General features: G+C 42.6%; 1 protein-coding gene across 1 annotated transcript in view; it reads left to right on the forward strand.

Annotated features, from left to right (window-relative positions):
- Positions 1–15,613, forward strand: part of SFRP1 (secreted frizzled related protein 1) — a 74,576-nt gene that overhangs the window by 23,525 nt on the left and 35,438 nt on the right. The window contains exon 2 of the mRNA XM_061592970.1: positions 10,081–10,158. Within this exon, the coding sequence (XP_061448954.1) occupies positions 10,081–10,158 (78 nt within the window). The remainder of the gene's footprint in view (positions 1–10,080; positions 10,159–15,613) is intronic.

Raw genomic sequence — 15,613 nt, forward strand, 5'->3', positions numbered from 1 at the left:
AGTTGCTGCCAATCACCAGCCGGCACTTCTGGCAACTTCCTCAGGTTAGTGGGGGGGTTTGGGTGAGCTCTGTGGGGAGAGAATGGGTTTGAAGAGGGGGTTTATTGGGTGGGGGGGAGGTGAGTAAAGCGAAGCAAGCAGGGGTGGCAGCCCCTAGTTAATCACCAAAAGAATGTAAGAGGAGCCTTGCTGGATCAGGCCAGTGGCCCACTTACTCCAGCATTCTGCTCTCACAATGGCCAACCAAATGCCTGAATGAGACCCCCGAAAACAGGAGATGAGCCCAACACTGTCCCTACCTGTGACTCCCAGCTACCTGTATTCAGAGGCATGTTACCTCCAACAGTGGAGGGTAAAAAACAGCCATCATGGTTAGTAGCCGTTTATTTTGATCTTGCCTTCATGTTTGACTGCCATGTATGAAGTGTGAGTTGACTAGCAGATTGTATTGTTTTATTGTAATGTTGTCTTTATGCTGTGTCGTTCATAGGATTGATTTCATTTTTTCACGCAATTTGTAATATTAATAACACACATTTATTTTCAAATGTGGTATTTTGATATTTATTGTGAGCCACTTTGGCCATTGTGGAGGAAGCGGCATATCACATTTTGATAGATAAAATCCAGAGCTTGGAAGATTACTTTTAAAAAGTAATACATTACAGTTACATGGCCCCAAAAAGTAGTAATTACCATTACAATTACAATTGCTCTGAAAGTAACTGATTACTTTACTTTTACTCAAAAGTAATTGCTACAATTACATTTTAGTTACTTTAAAAAGAAAACACCTACAAGGTGCTGGCCTTGGCTGCTGCACATCGAAGTAGCCTAAAACAACATTAAAAAGCGCACACACACAGAGGGTAGTAGAATTTTTTTTATCCATAAGATTAACAGAATGGCATAACAGAATCTCACATCCCCTCACCCCACCCCCAGCAATGATGATACCCGAACACACATATTTTTGTATATATATATTGCCTCCAGCTCTTTTCTCCTTCCACTCCTGTCAATTTTTAAACAATTGTTTTCTCCACGCTGTCTCGCTCTCCACCTCCTCCCTCGTTGCCTCTTAAGCACCCATAGAGCATGAAGGAAGAACAACGCTGCACAGAAGCCCAATTTGAAGCACATGATTTTTATTCACAAATCAGAGGAGCAGAAGACTTCCCCTGCTCCCCCCCCCAAGTAATACGCAAAAGTAATGCTGGAAACATTGCAATTACTCCTCAAAATATTACTACTCATTCTATTACCAGCAAAATATAATGAAGGTACCCACTCGTTACTCAAAAAAGTAATAAATTACAAGTAATTCATTACTTGTAACTAGTTACTTCCAAGCTCTGATAAAATCAAGGGAAAGGGGACTGCGCCCAATCCATGAACCAGAGAAGCTTCTACCACGAAGCAATGCAAGGCATCTACCATCAATTTGATTAAATATAACTAGGACCTGCAACAAAATGTTGCAGTTGAGAGTGATTCTGTTTTGGGTGCCAGCCTGTGCCCTTTTCCATGATACTTCAATCAATTCCTCTAGTCACCTTTTTTTGAACCTCCATCAATTAATCAGTGTTCCATGGCCACTAAGCATGTGAGCTTTCGGGGGGGGGTTCTAAAAAATATTTTTCATGCTTCCACAAATCTTGGGGTTCACTCAAGCCTCCTGATAACTTCCTTTGTGAATGCATTGTGTCATTTTGGCTACATGAGGATCCACACTCTGAGGACTGAGTTTGTTATTACTATATATTAAGGGTATACATTGACTGTCTTTGTAGGCCAAATAATGAGGTAACGGGGGGAGTCTGGGCTTTTTCCTCCTGAGTCAAAGCATGCTGTCAATAACCTCCTGAAATATTATTATTATTATTATTATTATTATATCCCACCCTTCCTCCCAGTAGGACCCCAAATTTGATTAGGGCCCTCACAAAGCTACAGAGTGCTCTGTTATTCTGTACATTTTATGTACAGAATAGCTGGATGTTTTAATATATTTCTATGTTTATCTAGGTCCATAGGCTTTGCAAGAAGTGAGGCTGTCCAAAATGTTGCCTGCAGAGCACTAAAGAACTCTAGATATATTTTTTTAAGCAGAGCAGTGGAGAATTTTTTTTAAAGTAAAAACCTTCTTTTAAGTTTTTAGAAAATCATACATTGCTGTACTTTAAGAAAAAACAAATAAACGCAGAGCTCTTCAGAATTTTGCGGGCAGCATTCTACACAGCCTCACACTGAAAGAAGGCCTGTTGGAGGCTTGTAAGGCCCAGCACCAGAAAGGCTGCAAAGTTTCATAATATGTACAAGTAAGAATCCACACCACTTGGCCATCTCTTAATTACTTTAATTATTTCAAGATAAGAAAGAGCAAGCAATCATAAGGGATTATGGGGAAAGTCAGTCCCTTTCACCTTCCCCACAAAAAGCCCCTCAAGCAATTTGTCTGCAATTGGACAGGCTTAATCCATTTTGGAGTGGCTCCTGTGCCTGCAAATTTCATCTGCTTTGGCCAAAGAGGGGGGAAAGTTGTAGCCATTTTAAGCTTTGATGTGGGAACCCTTTGCCCTCCCCCTCCTCTCCATAAATGACCAGTCATGGGATGTGGTGTGGATTCTGTCTCTTTGAATGAGACTTGGCTGCAGAGCAGGCAAAAATTGATCTGGGTGCATCCTTACGCAAGAAAGAAAAGAAAAGAAATGAGCACATGTCACAAAGATCCTTAGCAGTTAGACTCCACTGTGTTGTATGGATGCCAAATATACCCCTCACCTCTGCATACAATGAGAACATACAATAGGAAGCTGCCTTACATGGAGCCTGACCTTTGGGCTAGCTAGCTCATATTATCTACACTAGGGGTTCCCAAACAGTGGTCCATGGACCACCAGTGGTCTGCGAGCTTCATTCAGGTGGTCTACGGCATGCCCACGTTAAATATTCACATTGATTTTTAATTGCATTTTATTGCTTCTTTTATTTCTTATCTTGTGTTTTATTGTATTTCAGTTTGAATTCTATGAAATGCAAATTGTAAGGCAGTAAAATTCAATGTAAGAAACAGAAGCAGCGATAAAATACAATTTAAAATTTAGGACCAAGCGGTCCGAGCATATAACACCTGTTCTGGCTCGCCTGCACTGGCTACCAATATGCTTCCGGGCCAGATTCAAAGTGTTGGTATTAACCTATAAAGCCTTATACAACGCGGGACCACGATACTTGTCAGAACGCCTCTCCCGATACGAACCAGCCCGTACTCTACGTTCTACTACGAAGGCCCTCCTCCGGGTTCCGACTCATAGGGAAGCCCGGAGGGTGGTGACAAGATCTAGGGTCTTCTCAGTGGTGGCCCCCGAACTGTGGAATAGTCTCCCCGAGGAGGTGTGCTTGGCGCCGACATTGTTATCCTTTCGGCGCCAAGTTAAAACCTTCCTCTTTTCCAAGGCATACTAATTTAAGTTAACTTAATTTTAAAATCTGCTGTGATTGATTTTAGATTATTTTATTTTTATATGTTTTTGTTGTATTATACTATGTGATTTTATTGTATTTCTTGTGTTCACCGCCCAGAGATATTGCTAGTCGGGCGGTATAAAAGTCTAATAAATAATAATAATAATAATAATAATAATAATAATAATAATAATAATAATAATAATAATAATAATAATAATAATGCAGGATCTAGCTCAGCACGTTGCAATTGCTACAAGAGGCAGAAAAATCATTAGGTGATCTGCCAAGACCCTCAGCAATTTTCAAGTGGTCCTTGAGGGGGGACAGTTTGGGGACCTCTGATCCACACTGATTGGCAGCAATTCTCCATGTTTTCAGACAGGGGTGTTTTCCAGTTCTAGCTGGAGGCACCAGGGATGGAGGAGAGACTGGAAGAACTGGGCATGAGAAGACTGAGGGGAGATAGGACAGTATTCTTCAAGTGCTTGAAAGGTTGCTACACAGAGGAGGGCCAGGATCTCTTCTTGGTCATCACAGAGTGCAGGACACGGAATAATGTGCTCAATTTACAGGAAACCAGAGTTTGCCTGAACATCAGAAAAAACTTCCTAACTGTCAGAGCAGTAGAACAAAGGAACCAAATACCTAGGGAGGTGGTGGGCTCTCCAACACCAGGTTTAGGCCTGATTATGGGACTGAATCTGCCTTGGTCACCCTGATGGATTACCTTTATTGGGAGAAGGACAGGGTGAATATGGCCTTGTTATTTACTTGATTTCTCGGCGGCTTTTGATACTATTGACCATGGAATACTTCTGAGCTGACTTGGTGAGACGGGTATTGGAGGCGTTGTTTTACAGTGGTTCCAATACGACCTCCAGGTTCATTTTCAGAGAATAGCATTGGGTGATTGTCTTTCGGCCCCTTGACAGTTGTGCTGTTGCCCAATGCTGTTTAACATCTATATGAAGCCCTTCAGAGTGGTCATCAGGAAATTTGGGGTGAGATGTCAGCAGTATGCTGATGATACCCAGTTCTATTTCTCTGTAACAACTGAATCAGGAGAGACCACGCAAGCCCAGGACCGCTGCCTGGACACGGTGGTGGGCTGGATGAGAGCCAATAAACTGAGTCTGAATCCTAGCAAGATGGAGGTGCTGTGGGTTGGTGGTTCCCAAATGTAGATAATTGATCAGTTGCCTGCTTTGGATGGGGTTGTACTCCCTCTGAAAGAGCAGGTCCATAGTCTGAAGGTGCTCCTGGATCCATCCTTGTCGCTAGAGGGCAAAGTGCTGTGGCATGACTGCTCACTGGGGCAGGTTATCACCAACACGTCACCCTGCTGCTGAAAGAATTGCACTGGCTACCTATTAACTACTGGGCCAAGTTCAAGGTTCTAGTTTTGGTGTACAAAACCCTATACAGCTTCAGATGAGGATACCTGAAATATCATCTTACCCCTTATATACCCAGTTGATCACTGTGTTGTGCAAGTGAGGGCCTCCTGCAGATGTCATTTTATCAGGAGTCCGTTCTGCACAACATAGGGAGCAGACCTTTAGTATAGTAGCACTTACCCTTTGGAATTCCCTCCCCTTAAATATTAGACAGGCAACCATTTCTGTTATCTTTTTGGTGCCTACTGAAGATGTTCTGGGAGGAAAGGCTGCTGAAAGAATTGCACCGGCTGCCCATATGCTACCGGGCCAAGTTCAAGGTTCTAGTTTTGGTGTACAAAGCCCTATACAGCTTGGGACCAGGATACTTGAAAGACCATCTTATCCCTTATATACCCAGTCGATCACTACGCTCTGCAGGTGAGGGCCTCCTGCAGATACCATCTTATCAGGAGGTCCGTTCCGCACAACATAGGAAGCGGACCTTTAGTGTGGCGGCACCTACCCTGTGGAACTCTCTACTCTTAAATACTAGACAGGCGCTGTAATGTGAGCAGGAACTCAAGTGAATTAGAAGTAGTTGTATGGGGGAATCAGTTGGGGGGTGGGACCAGTAGGAAAACGAAAGTAGAGCTTTTGGTTATGCAGCAACACACTGTGAAGTAAAGTTTGTTCCTTCTAATCAGCATTTGTGGTTCATTTCAAACCCTGCAAATATTACATGGTGTCAGAAGACTACCTAAAAACATAAGACAGTGAAAAATGGACCAGCTAAAGCCTCCAGGAACGTTGGTGTTTGAAGGAAATGCAGCAGAGAACTGGAGAAGATGGAAGCAAGGGTTTGAATTGTACTGCATTGCAAGTGGAGCAGATAAGAAAGATGAGAGACTCCAGTCAGCATTATTTCTGCATGTGGCAGGTGAAGAAGCAAGAGAGGTATTTAATACTTTCCAGTTTGATGATGATGCAGATAAATATAAAATTCAAGTTTTGATGAATAAATTTGAAGCTTATTGTGTGCCCAGAAGAAATGTTACTTATGAAAGGCACAGGTTCTTCACTAGAATACAGAGTGAAGGAGAAAGGATAGACCAATATGTGACTGATTTGAAGCTTTTGTCTCAGACCTGTGAATTTGGGGAGCTGTGTGATTCTCTTATTAAGGATCGCATAGTGTGTGGCATTCAGAAAGACAGATTGAGAGCCAAGTTACTGAGAGAGAGTGATTTAATCTTTGAGTGTGCAGTGAATATATGCAGGGCAAAAGAAGTGACTGCAAAACAGATGAAAGATTTTGGGGCAACAGAAAAACAAATGGATGCCTTACAGGGCAAAAGTACCTTTGAAAAGCCAAAAGTAAGCCAGCCTCAGAGCAAATGGAGCCCTGGCACTACTACCAGCCCCCAAGAAAAGGAAATGCCACAGAGGCCTGTAGTGGCAGCAAAGGCCTGCTACAAGTGTGGTATCAGTCATCATGACATAAATGCTTGTCCTGCATATGGGAAGGAATGCAGAAGATGTGGCAAACTTAATCATTTTGCTAAAATGTGTAAAACTAGAGATAGAAAACTTCAATGCAGACAAATGTTCTCAGTAGCAGATACAGCTAAAAATGCTCATGATTTCGTCATTGGCACATTGAATTCTACAGCTGTGGAAGATGAATGGTGTGTGGATCTTCTCATAAATGATCACACGTATGTGACCTTTAAGATTGACACAGGAGCACAGGCTAATGCAATGTCTTAAAAAACATACAAAGCCTTGCAAGCTGAACCACTTCAGCATTCAAATGTTCCACCTGTAATTCATGCACCTCGGAAGGTTCCAGTGGCACTAAGGGATAAAGTCCAAAAGGAACTGACTTGTATGGAGCAATTAAAAGTCATAGTTAAGGTAAAAGAACCTACAGAGTGGGTGAATTCAATTGTGGTTGTAGACAAGCCTGGCCGGGATCAGATAAGAATATGTTTAGATCCAAGAGATATGAACAAAGCAATTTTAAGAGAACATTTTCAATTGCCTACTGTAGACGAAATTACCAGTAAGCTAGCAGAAGCAGAATTGTTTACTGTTCTTGGTGCCAGTAGTGGATTCTGGCAAATTCAGCTAGATGACAACAGTTCCAGGCTATGTACATTTAATACACCTTTTGGCAGGTACCGATTTACAAGAATGCCATTTGGTATCTCTTCAGCTCCTGAGGTCTATCAGAGGATGATCCAACAGACATTTGAGGGTATTGATGGGGTCACATGCTACATAGATGATATCCTGGTGTGGGGGAAGACCAAACAGGAGCATAATGAGAGACTGAAGAGAGTTCTGGACAGGTGCCGAGAGAGGAATCTGAAATTGAACAAAGTGAAATGCAAATTTGCCATGACTGAAATAAAATATCTAGGACACATCTTAACCAAAGAAGGACTAAAACCTGATTCATCTAAAATAGAGGCCATCACTGAAATGCCCAGCCCAAGTAACAAAACTGACCTTCATAGATTTCCAGGAATGGTGACTTACCTAGCAAAGTTTATCCCAAATTTGTCAACAGTAATAACCCCTTTAAGACAGCTGTTGGTCCAAGATGTTGAATTTTGCAGGATGTCAGTTCATAAAACAGCATTCACACACTTGAAAGAACTATTAACAAAAACTCCTGTTTTGAACTATTATAATGTGAAAGAACCTGTAACTCTGTCAGTGGATGCTAGTTCTACAGGCTTAGGTGCTGTACTGTTGCAAAGAGGTGCACCTGTTGCATATGCTTCTAAAGCAGTGACTGCGGCCCAACAGAACTATGCTCAAATAGAAAAGGAAATGTTGGCAATAGTGTTTGGATGCACAAGATTCCATCAATTTCTCTATGGCAAAAAAGTGACTGTGGAAACAGACCACAAACCATTGGAGGCAATTTTCAGAAAACCTTGGCATAATGCACCTCCAAGAATCCAAAGATGGCAGTTAACACCGCAGAAATATCAATTACAAGTGCACTATAGACCAGGCAAAGAATTAATCATTGCTGATACCCTGTCCAGGGCATATCTTGAACAGGGTGAAGGAATAAGTTCTGAAGAAGCTGAGGTTGCTGTTAACCTCATGTTATCTTATTTACCAATCTCCGAATCAAAACTGAAAGAATTTCAGGTGGCTACTGAAAATGATAGCATTTTGCAAATCCTGAAAAATGCCATTTTGCAGGGGAGACCAGATAGAAGAGTAGAAGTTCCAGAGTGTATATGTGTTTATTGGAATTACAGAGAGGAATTAAGTGTTCATGATGGACTCATTTTTAAAAGTGACAGAATCGTAGTACCACAAGATTTGAGGGAAGAGATATTGAATATTATACATGAGAGTCATCTGGGTGTTGAATTATGTAAAAAGCGGGCACGAGAAGCTGTATATTGGCCAGGTATGTGTGCCCAAATTGAAGAATTGGTACTGTCATGTACCACATGTCACACCTTCAGAAATAAAACCCAAAAAGAACCAATGTTACCTCATGAAATTCCAAGAAGACCTTGGCAGAAGCTAGGAATGGACTTGTTTGAATTTGAAAGAAAGGACTATCTACTCTTGGTTGATTATTGTTCAAAAGATGTGGAAATATGTTTGCTTGAAGACACTACAAGTAGATCAGTAATGTTACACTGCAAATCTATATTTGCAAGACATGGTATACCTGAAGAAGTTGTCAGTAATAATGGCCCTCAGTTTTGCTCTAGAGACTTTAAAATGTTTGCCAAAGATTGGGACTTTGTTCACACAACATCCAGTCCACTATTTCCTCAATCAAATGGAATGGCAGAAAGAGCGATCCAAACAGTAAAGAGGATTCTTAAGAAATCTAGTCTGAATAACACAGATCCTTATCTTAGTTTATTGGATTACAGAAATACGCCTACAGTAGATACAGCCTCACCTGCACAACTTTTAATGGGGAGATATTTAAGAACCAGGTTGCCTACCTCAGCACCGTTGTTACTACCTCAGCAGGTAAAACGTGACATACAGACACATCTGAAGAGAAGACAAGAAAAACAGAAGCTTTACTTTGACAAAGGTTCAAAGCCTTTACCACCTTTGCAGGGTGGTGATTCTGTTAATGTTCGGCAAAATGGAGTGTGGAAACTGGCGAGAGTGACTGGACAAAACATGACTCCAAGATCATATTCAGTTCAGACTGATGATTTAGCTGTCTACCGAAGGAACATAAGAGATCTTCAAAGCGCTCCAAGTTGTGAACCAAAAATGGATGAGACTACTGAGACTGCAACTGCACCTCCATCAGAGGTAGACCTATCAGAGTCTCAAGACAACAAAAGTGGAACAGTTGTAGCACAAAGTGCCAGTGATATACCAGAGAAGATTTTGGACTCTGAGTTACCTGTTACTACATCAAGAGGCAGAGTGATCAGACAACCAATTCGATATAGACAGTAGTTTCTATCTTTTTCTTAAAAATAAAATGGGAGATGTAATGTGAGCAGGAACTCAAGTGAATTAGAAGTAATTGTATGGGGGAATCAGTTGGGGGTGGGACCAGTAGGAAAACGAAATTAGAGCTTTTGGTTATGCAGTAACACACTGTGAAGTAAACTTTGTTCCTTCTAACCAGCATTTGTGGTTCATTTCAAACCCTGCAAATATTACAGGCGCCATCTCTGTTATCTTTTCGGTACCTATTGAAGATCTTCTTCTTTCAACAAGCCTTTTAAGTTGAGACCTATCCCAGTCTGCATCTGTGTTGGAATTGCTTTTTAATATGTTCTTAAACCTTTTTAAAAAAATGTTTTTAATCTTAGACGATGTTTTGAAAGCTTTTTTTAACAAATGCTTTAAAAGATGTTTTGTTTTAATGTGTTTTAAACTTTGTTTTTATAATGTTTTAAAGTTTTTAGTGCTTTTGTTTGCCGCCCTGGGCTCTTGCTGGGAGGAAGGGTGGGATATGAATAAATAAATAAATAAATAAATAAATATAAATTTGATAAACAAACGAACACTGGAGGCAATCAAGAGGCAGATGGACAGTCACCTGTTGGGGATGCGTTAAGCTCGATTCCTATATTGAGCAGGGGATTGGACTTGATGGCCTTATAGGCCTTTTCCAACTCTACTGTTCTATGATCTTAAAGAATTGTTTTGTGCTTTTTTGTGACTGCTGTCAGTTTCCTTCATATTAATAAGTTCTCCCCTTTTTTGACAGGCACGGCTGTGTGTCCTCCTTGTGACAATGAGATGAAGGCAGACGCCATCGTGGAGCACCTGTGTGCCAGCGAGTTTGGTGAGGAAACTCCTTTCTGAGTTTAAGTGCTCTAGGCCAGGGATGGCAAATGCTTGTACTCTTGGGGACCAGAACAATCAGACTCAAGGATGATGTAGGTGGCATTACCTAGCAGTAAGGGGCTTCATGTCTATGGGCTTGGATGGTAGGAGGTCATTGATGGGGTGGGGCTGAAGCCCTATTCCTCTCACAGAGCTACAATTCCCAGAGTGGTTTAACAATCAATACCTCGTCTTCCCAGAGAACTCTGCAAATTGTAGCTCTGTGAGAGGGAATAGAGGGTCTCCTAACAACTCTCAGTACCCTTTCACAAACTACACTTCCCAGGATTCTTTGGGAGAAGCCATGAGTGTTTAAAGTGGAATAATAGTGGAGTAAATGCATGGTGTGAATGTGGTCTTGGTGGATTTGGAGTCAGAGCTTAATGTTAAAGCTGTCTGTTCACAGCTTTGAACAAGCAACTGCTCAGAAAGCAAGCAAGCAAAACACCACACCAACCTGGCGTTATAATCTGATTGGCTGGCAACCGTTGTTCCAGAGAAGAGAGACATGCTTTGCCTCTGCTTGGTATTGCCCCAGTTCATCTTGAAGAAGGGAGATCAAGCGTGTGGTGGGTTGTGGCAGTCAATGCCCATCCAGGATGACCCTCTAGCCAAGACTGGCTCTGGGATTTGGCTGGCACAAGATTAATTCTAATGAGCCATGTTTACACCTTCTTGGGAAAGCTAATTTTCCTGGAAGAATATACAAAGCCTGTTGAGCAAGGTGTGCGTTCCTCAGGGATTAGCTCTTGGGTGCGCTGTGTTTTGCCAAGGCAGAAAGCGGAACTTTCCTTTCCTTTTAGCAAATTCTTGACTCTCCCAGATGGCCGCTTTGCCAAATGTTTTCAAGTCCAGAGTGCATATTGGGAACATTTTTGTACCAGGACAATAATATAAACACAGCCACTTCTGAGTCTTGGCTTGTCCAGAACATTCCTGGTTCAGCCTGGATGGGGTAAATGCCAAGATTTTCATTCAGAATGGCAGCCCAACTTCCAACACCCGAGTGCAGGCTAGAACCGTAGCGCACATTTGCAAATATTTGAAATTCACAAAATGGCCAATTTCATCCTGCCAAGGTGGTGAGATCTTTGAAGTCAAAATCTTTTTGGGTATGAAACTGAACCCCAGACGCTGAAATTTAAGTGCATTGACTGTCTTGTATATCTCGGTAATTTTGGCAAGTCTTGTATGTATGAAACATGATGTCACTGGTCAAATGCTAAAATATTTCAAGATGGGAAATATTTGAGTCTTTGGGAAATATCTAAAGTAGCCTTCTACAACCTGAGACACTCCAGATGATTTGGATTACAACACCCATCAGCTCCAGGCAACATGGCCGACAGGAGTTGTAGTCCCAAACACCTGGAGGGCCCCAGGTTAGGGAAGGCTGACAAACAGAATGTGCCGGAAAGCTCTTCTGCTGCAGCACAAAGACTTGGCGCCAAGGCAAACGGATTTATTGTGTGGCATAAGCTTTTTTGTGGAGTTGAGTCCACTTCATCAGATGCATGAAATGTTATCCTCATTCGTGACATATATATGCATGAATACAAAGAAATTTGAATTTCCCTCCTTTGTACTTTTTGGATTGTATTCAACATAGCACTAAGCAGATTGTTCTATTGATGCAAGGCTTTCTCCTTCCTCCTGCATGCCTCTTAAAACTGTTTTGGGTGTTCCCTCCAACCCTTCAGAGAAGATTTGGGAATGGCCCCAGTCATACTCAGAATCGACACATTGAAATTAATGGACATGGCTAATTAATTTCAATGGGTCTATTTAGTACAATCTAATTGGAGGCAACCCATTGTGTTAACACTAGGCTGAAAGTTCTCTTCTTCACTATTTATGCCACTGTGAATGTACATGGGGATTTCTCCCTCCCTCTCTCTCTCTCTCTCTGTGTGTGTGTGTGTGTCAAAGGTCTACCATGAGTAAACCAAGGATTCTCTCAACATGTATCTTTTTAAAGAAAAAAGTTTTAGTGCAACTTCAGGTGGTTATGGAGCCACCCGTTCTGTCTCCTGTATAAATGCCCAATGGGAATGCTGCTCTGTCATGATGTAGGATTGTACCTAGGAGCATTGTTGGGGGGAAAAGAATGGCTGCCCTCACTGGGCAGAGAGGGGGAACCTATGGCTCTCCAGACGTTGATGGACTCCAACTCTCATCATCCACAGACAGTATGTCCAATGGTCAAGGATGATGGGAGCTGTGGTCAATATCTAGAGAACCTAGGTTCTCCCCCCCTTTTATACACACAGACATCTTTCAAATGAGGGTGAAGTTCTGTGCCTTGGCCAAAGTGGGTTATAGTCTATGAAAGCATGTGCTCGCCATGGTGGATGTTCCATTGTACTCTGGCAGTCACAACAGTGGAGGCTGGTCAAGAAGGGCAAGTGGGGCACTGCCCCACCAACTTCAGTTAGCTCTTCCTTCCTTCCTTCCTTCCTTCCTTCCTTCCTTCCTTCCTTCCTTCCTTCCTTCCTTCCTTCCTTCCTTCCTTCCTTCCTTCCTTCCTTCCACCAGCCAGGGGATGACTCTACCTGCCATTGGCTCTGGCTTCACCTCCTGTTGGGTCCCTGTCTTCCACCCCACCAGTCCCAATGCGTACCAGCCACCACTGGATCATGATGAGTCCTGACATTCCTCCCAACCGTGAGCTGTAGTGGAGGGCTGCAGCCTCCTTAATAACTGTATTGCCAAGGCACCTCCAGTGCTTCAAGGATGCAGCAGCAGAACAGCCATGTTGGAGTGGAAGGCCAGGACTGATTGCTATTGCTGCTGCATCACTGAGGTGCTCAGAGCACTTTGGGACCAGAAAACAAGGCTTGGAACTGGAGCAGCTTCTTCCACAATGCTCCTGAGTCGCTCCGAACACTTCAGGGCTACACCCTCAGTGGATCCCTTTAACCTAGGGGTTGCCAATGTGGTGCCCTCCAGCAACATATTGTAATCAGTCTGATTTAACATCAAACTGCAGTTTCAGATTCAACTGTTAATGTACCCAAAACAGAAATAGAATATAACCTCCAGTTTGAAACACAAAAGGCTGTCTTCACCATCATATGATATTGACCAATAAAAGGGCTCTGAAATTAATAAAAAATAAATTTGACACAGATTTATAGGATGAATAATGAGAGAAATATAATTTTTTAGGTTAGGTTGTCTATAGAAACAGTAGTGACACAGGCAAGAAACAATGTAAGAAGAACACCAACATACAAAAATGTAATTATCTTTGGAAGTGCTGCCCTGATTGCAGGTGTTGCCACCACTCATGATATGGTCAGAGGCACATGTTACCACATTCTTCCAAGCTACACAGGGAGTGGACTGTGAAAGACCAATCCAAATTGTGTTTGTATTTTTACAGAATTGTAAAAATGTGTAAAAATCATAAAAATATGGAAAGTGTGAACCAGAAAGACTAAGAGACAGTCCTGATGTCTGAACAAATACACCAGCAGTGAAGTACTTAGCAAAAACAAACAAAAACAACTTTCAGATTCCCCCCATCCCCCCCAAAGATGTTTGTAAAGATTGTCTTCTTTTGTAAGCATTCTGTTCTGTAGCCAAATCCATCATTCTCACCACCCAGATTCATATTTCCTGCGGCACAAACTGAAGGCATGCGATGCAATAGCCTTGCTGAAACTAAGCAGGTCCAGGTCTGCTTAGTTCCTAGATGGGAGATTGCTTGGGAACTCTGTATATATTGCATTGAGTTCTGTGGAAGAAAGGTTGGCTATACATAAAACAGCAAACATTTCAGAGGTGGTGGATTTTCTTGGCTTTCCAAGTTTGTAGTATGAGTTGTTTGGCTTTAAATGGAACATGCCAGAGCCCGTTAGTACAGCCTTAGTCTCTTAATCCTTCCCGACTGCCTGGTTGGCTGGAGGCAGTATTTGTTCACCTGAGGGACCAGGCAAGTGTACATTTGCAAATCTGCTTGTCCGTCATTGAGAATGCACTTTAGCTGCTTTAGACCAAGCACAGGGATTGCAGATCTCTTAGCCTAGAGCAGGGGTCACCAACACGGCTTCTGTGGGCACTCGTCCTCTTCTTCTTCTTTCTTCTTCTTCTTCTTCTTTCTTCTTCTTTCTTCTTCTTTCTTCTTCTTTCTTTTCTTTTTCTTTCTTTTTCCTTCTTCTTCTTTCTTCTTCTTTCTTCTTCTTCTTTCTTCTTCTTCTTTCTTCTTCTTCTTCTTCTTTCTTCTTCTTCTTTCTTCTTCTTTCTTCTTCTTCTTTCTTCTTCTTCTTCTTCTTCAATACAGATGCAGATTGGGAAAGATCTCTACTTCAAAGGCTTGTTGGAAGAGGAAGGTCTTGAGTAGGTGCCAAAAAGACAACAGAAATGGCACCTGTCTCATATTTAATGGGAGGAAATTCCAAAGGGCAGGTGCCAATTCCTATATTGTGTGGAATGGATTTCCTGATATGATATCTGCAGGAGGTCCTCACCTGCACAGTGCAGTGATCAACTAGGTATATAAGGGGTGAGACTATCTTCCAGGTATATATACTGTACACCCACAGAGGTTTTCCATGGTGCTTGCAGGGTCTCTTCTCCATCCCCCTCCCCACTGAAATTAGGCTTTACAGAAGCATTCTGTTGTAGCCAATAGCATTGGTTGTGTGGTATATGCTTGGTTGCGACGTGTGGGTGGTGGTTACAGCAGTTTTTCCAGTTTGCAAATGTGCTCATGGGCCCCAAAAGGTCGACTTCTAGATAGAGACCAGATGTGGGGAACCTTTGGCCCTCCAGATATTGCTGATTGACCAGATCGGTAAATAATAAAACCTCCCTCATCTATGATTTAATTGTGGATGAGGCGGCCGATCTGGCATGTATTACCAAAACCTGGGTGAGCGATCTGGGAGGTATTAATCTCTCCCAGTTATGCCCACCTGGGTATTCGGTTCAGCATCTGGGTAGATCCGAGAGTCGGGGAGGGGGAATCGCTGTGGTCTATAGAAGTTCCATCTCTCTTGTTAGGCATCCCATCCAGGTGGCTAATGGCCTGGAGTGTCTGCACATTACGTTGGGTCAGCGAGACAGACTGGGAATACTGTTGGTGTACCGTCCACCCTGCTGCACAACTGCTTCCCTAACTGAGCTGACAGAGGTGGTCTCGGACTTGGTGTTGCGATCTCCCAAACTTTTGGTATTGGGGGATCTCAACATTCATGCCGAGGCCGCCTTGTCTGGAGCGGCTCAGGACTTCATGACCTCCATGACAGCCATGGGGCTGTCTCAATTTGTTACTGGCCCGACGCATGTGTCAGGACATACTCTAGACTTGATTTTTGCCACTGGGATGGGGGAAGGTGATCTGGGAGTGAAGAATCTTACATCTATCCCTTTGTCATGGACAGATCACCGCCTCTTGAGATTTAGACTCA

This window comes from Rhineura floridana, chromosome 12 (genome assembly GCF_030035675.1).
Source record: "Rhineura floridana isolate rRhiFlo1 chromosome 12, rRhiFlo1.hap2, whole genome shotgun sequence".
Classification (NCBI taxonomy): Eukaryota; Metazoa; Chordata; class Lepidosauria; order Squamata; family Rhineuridae; genus Rhineura; species Rhineura floridana.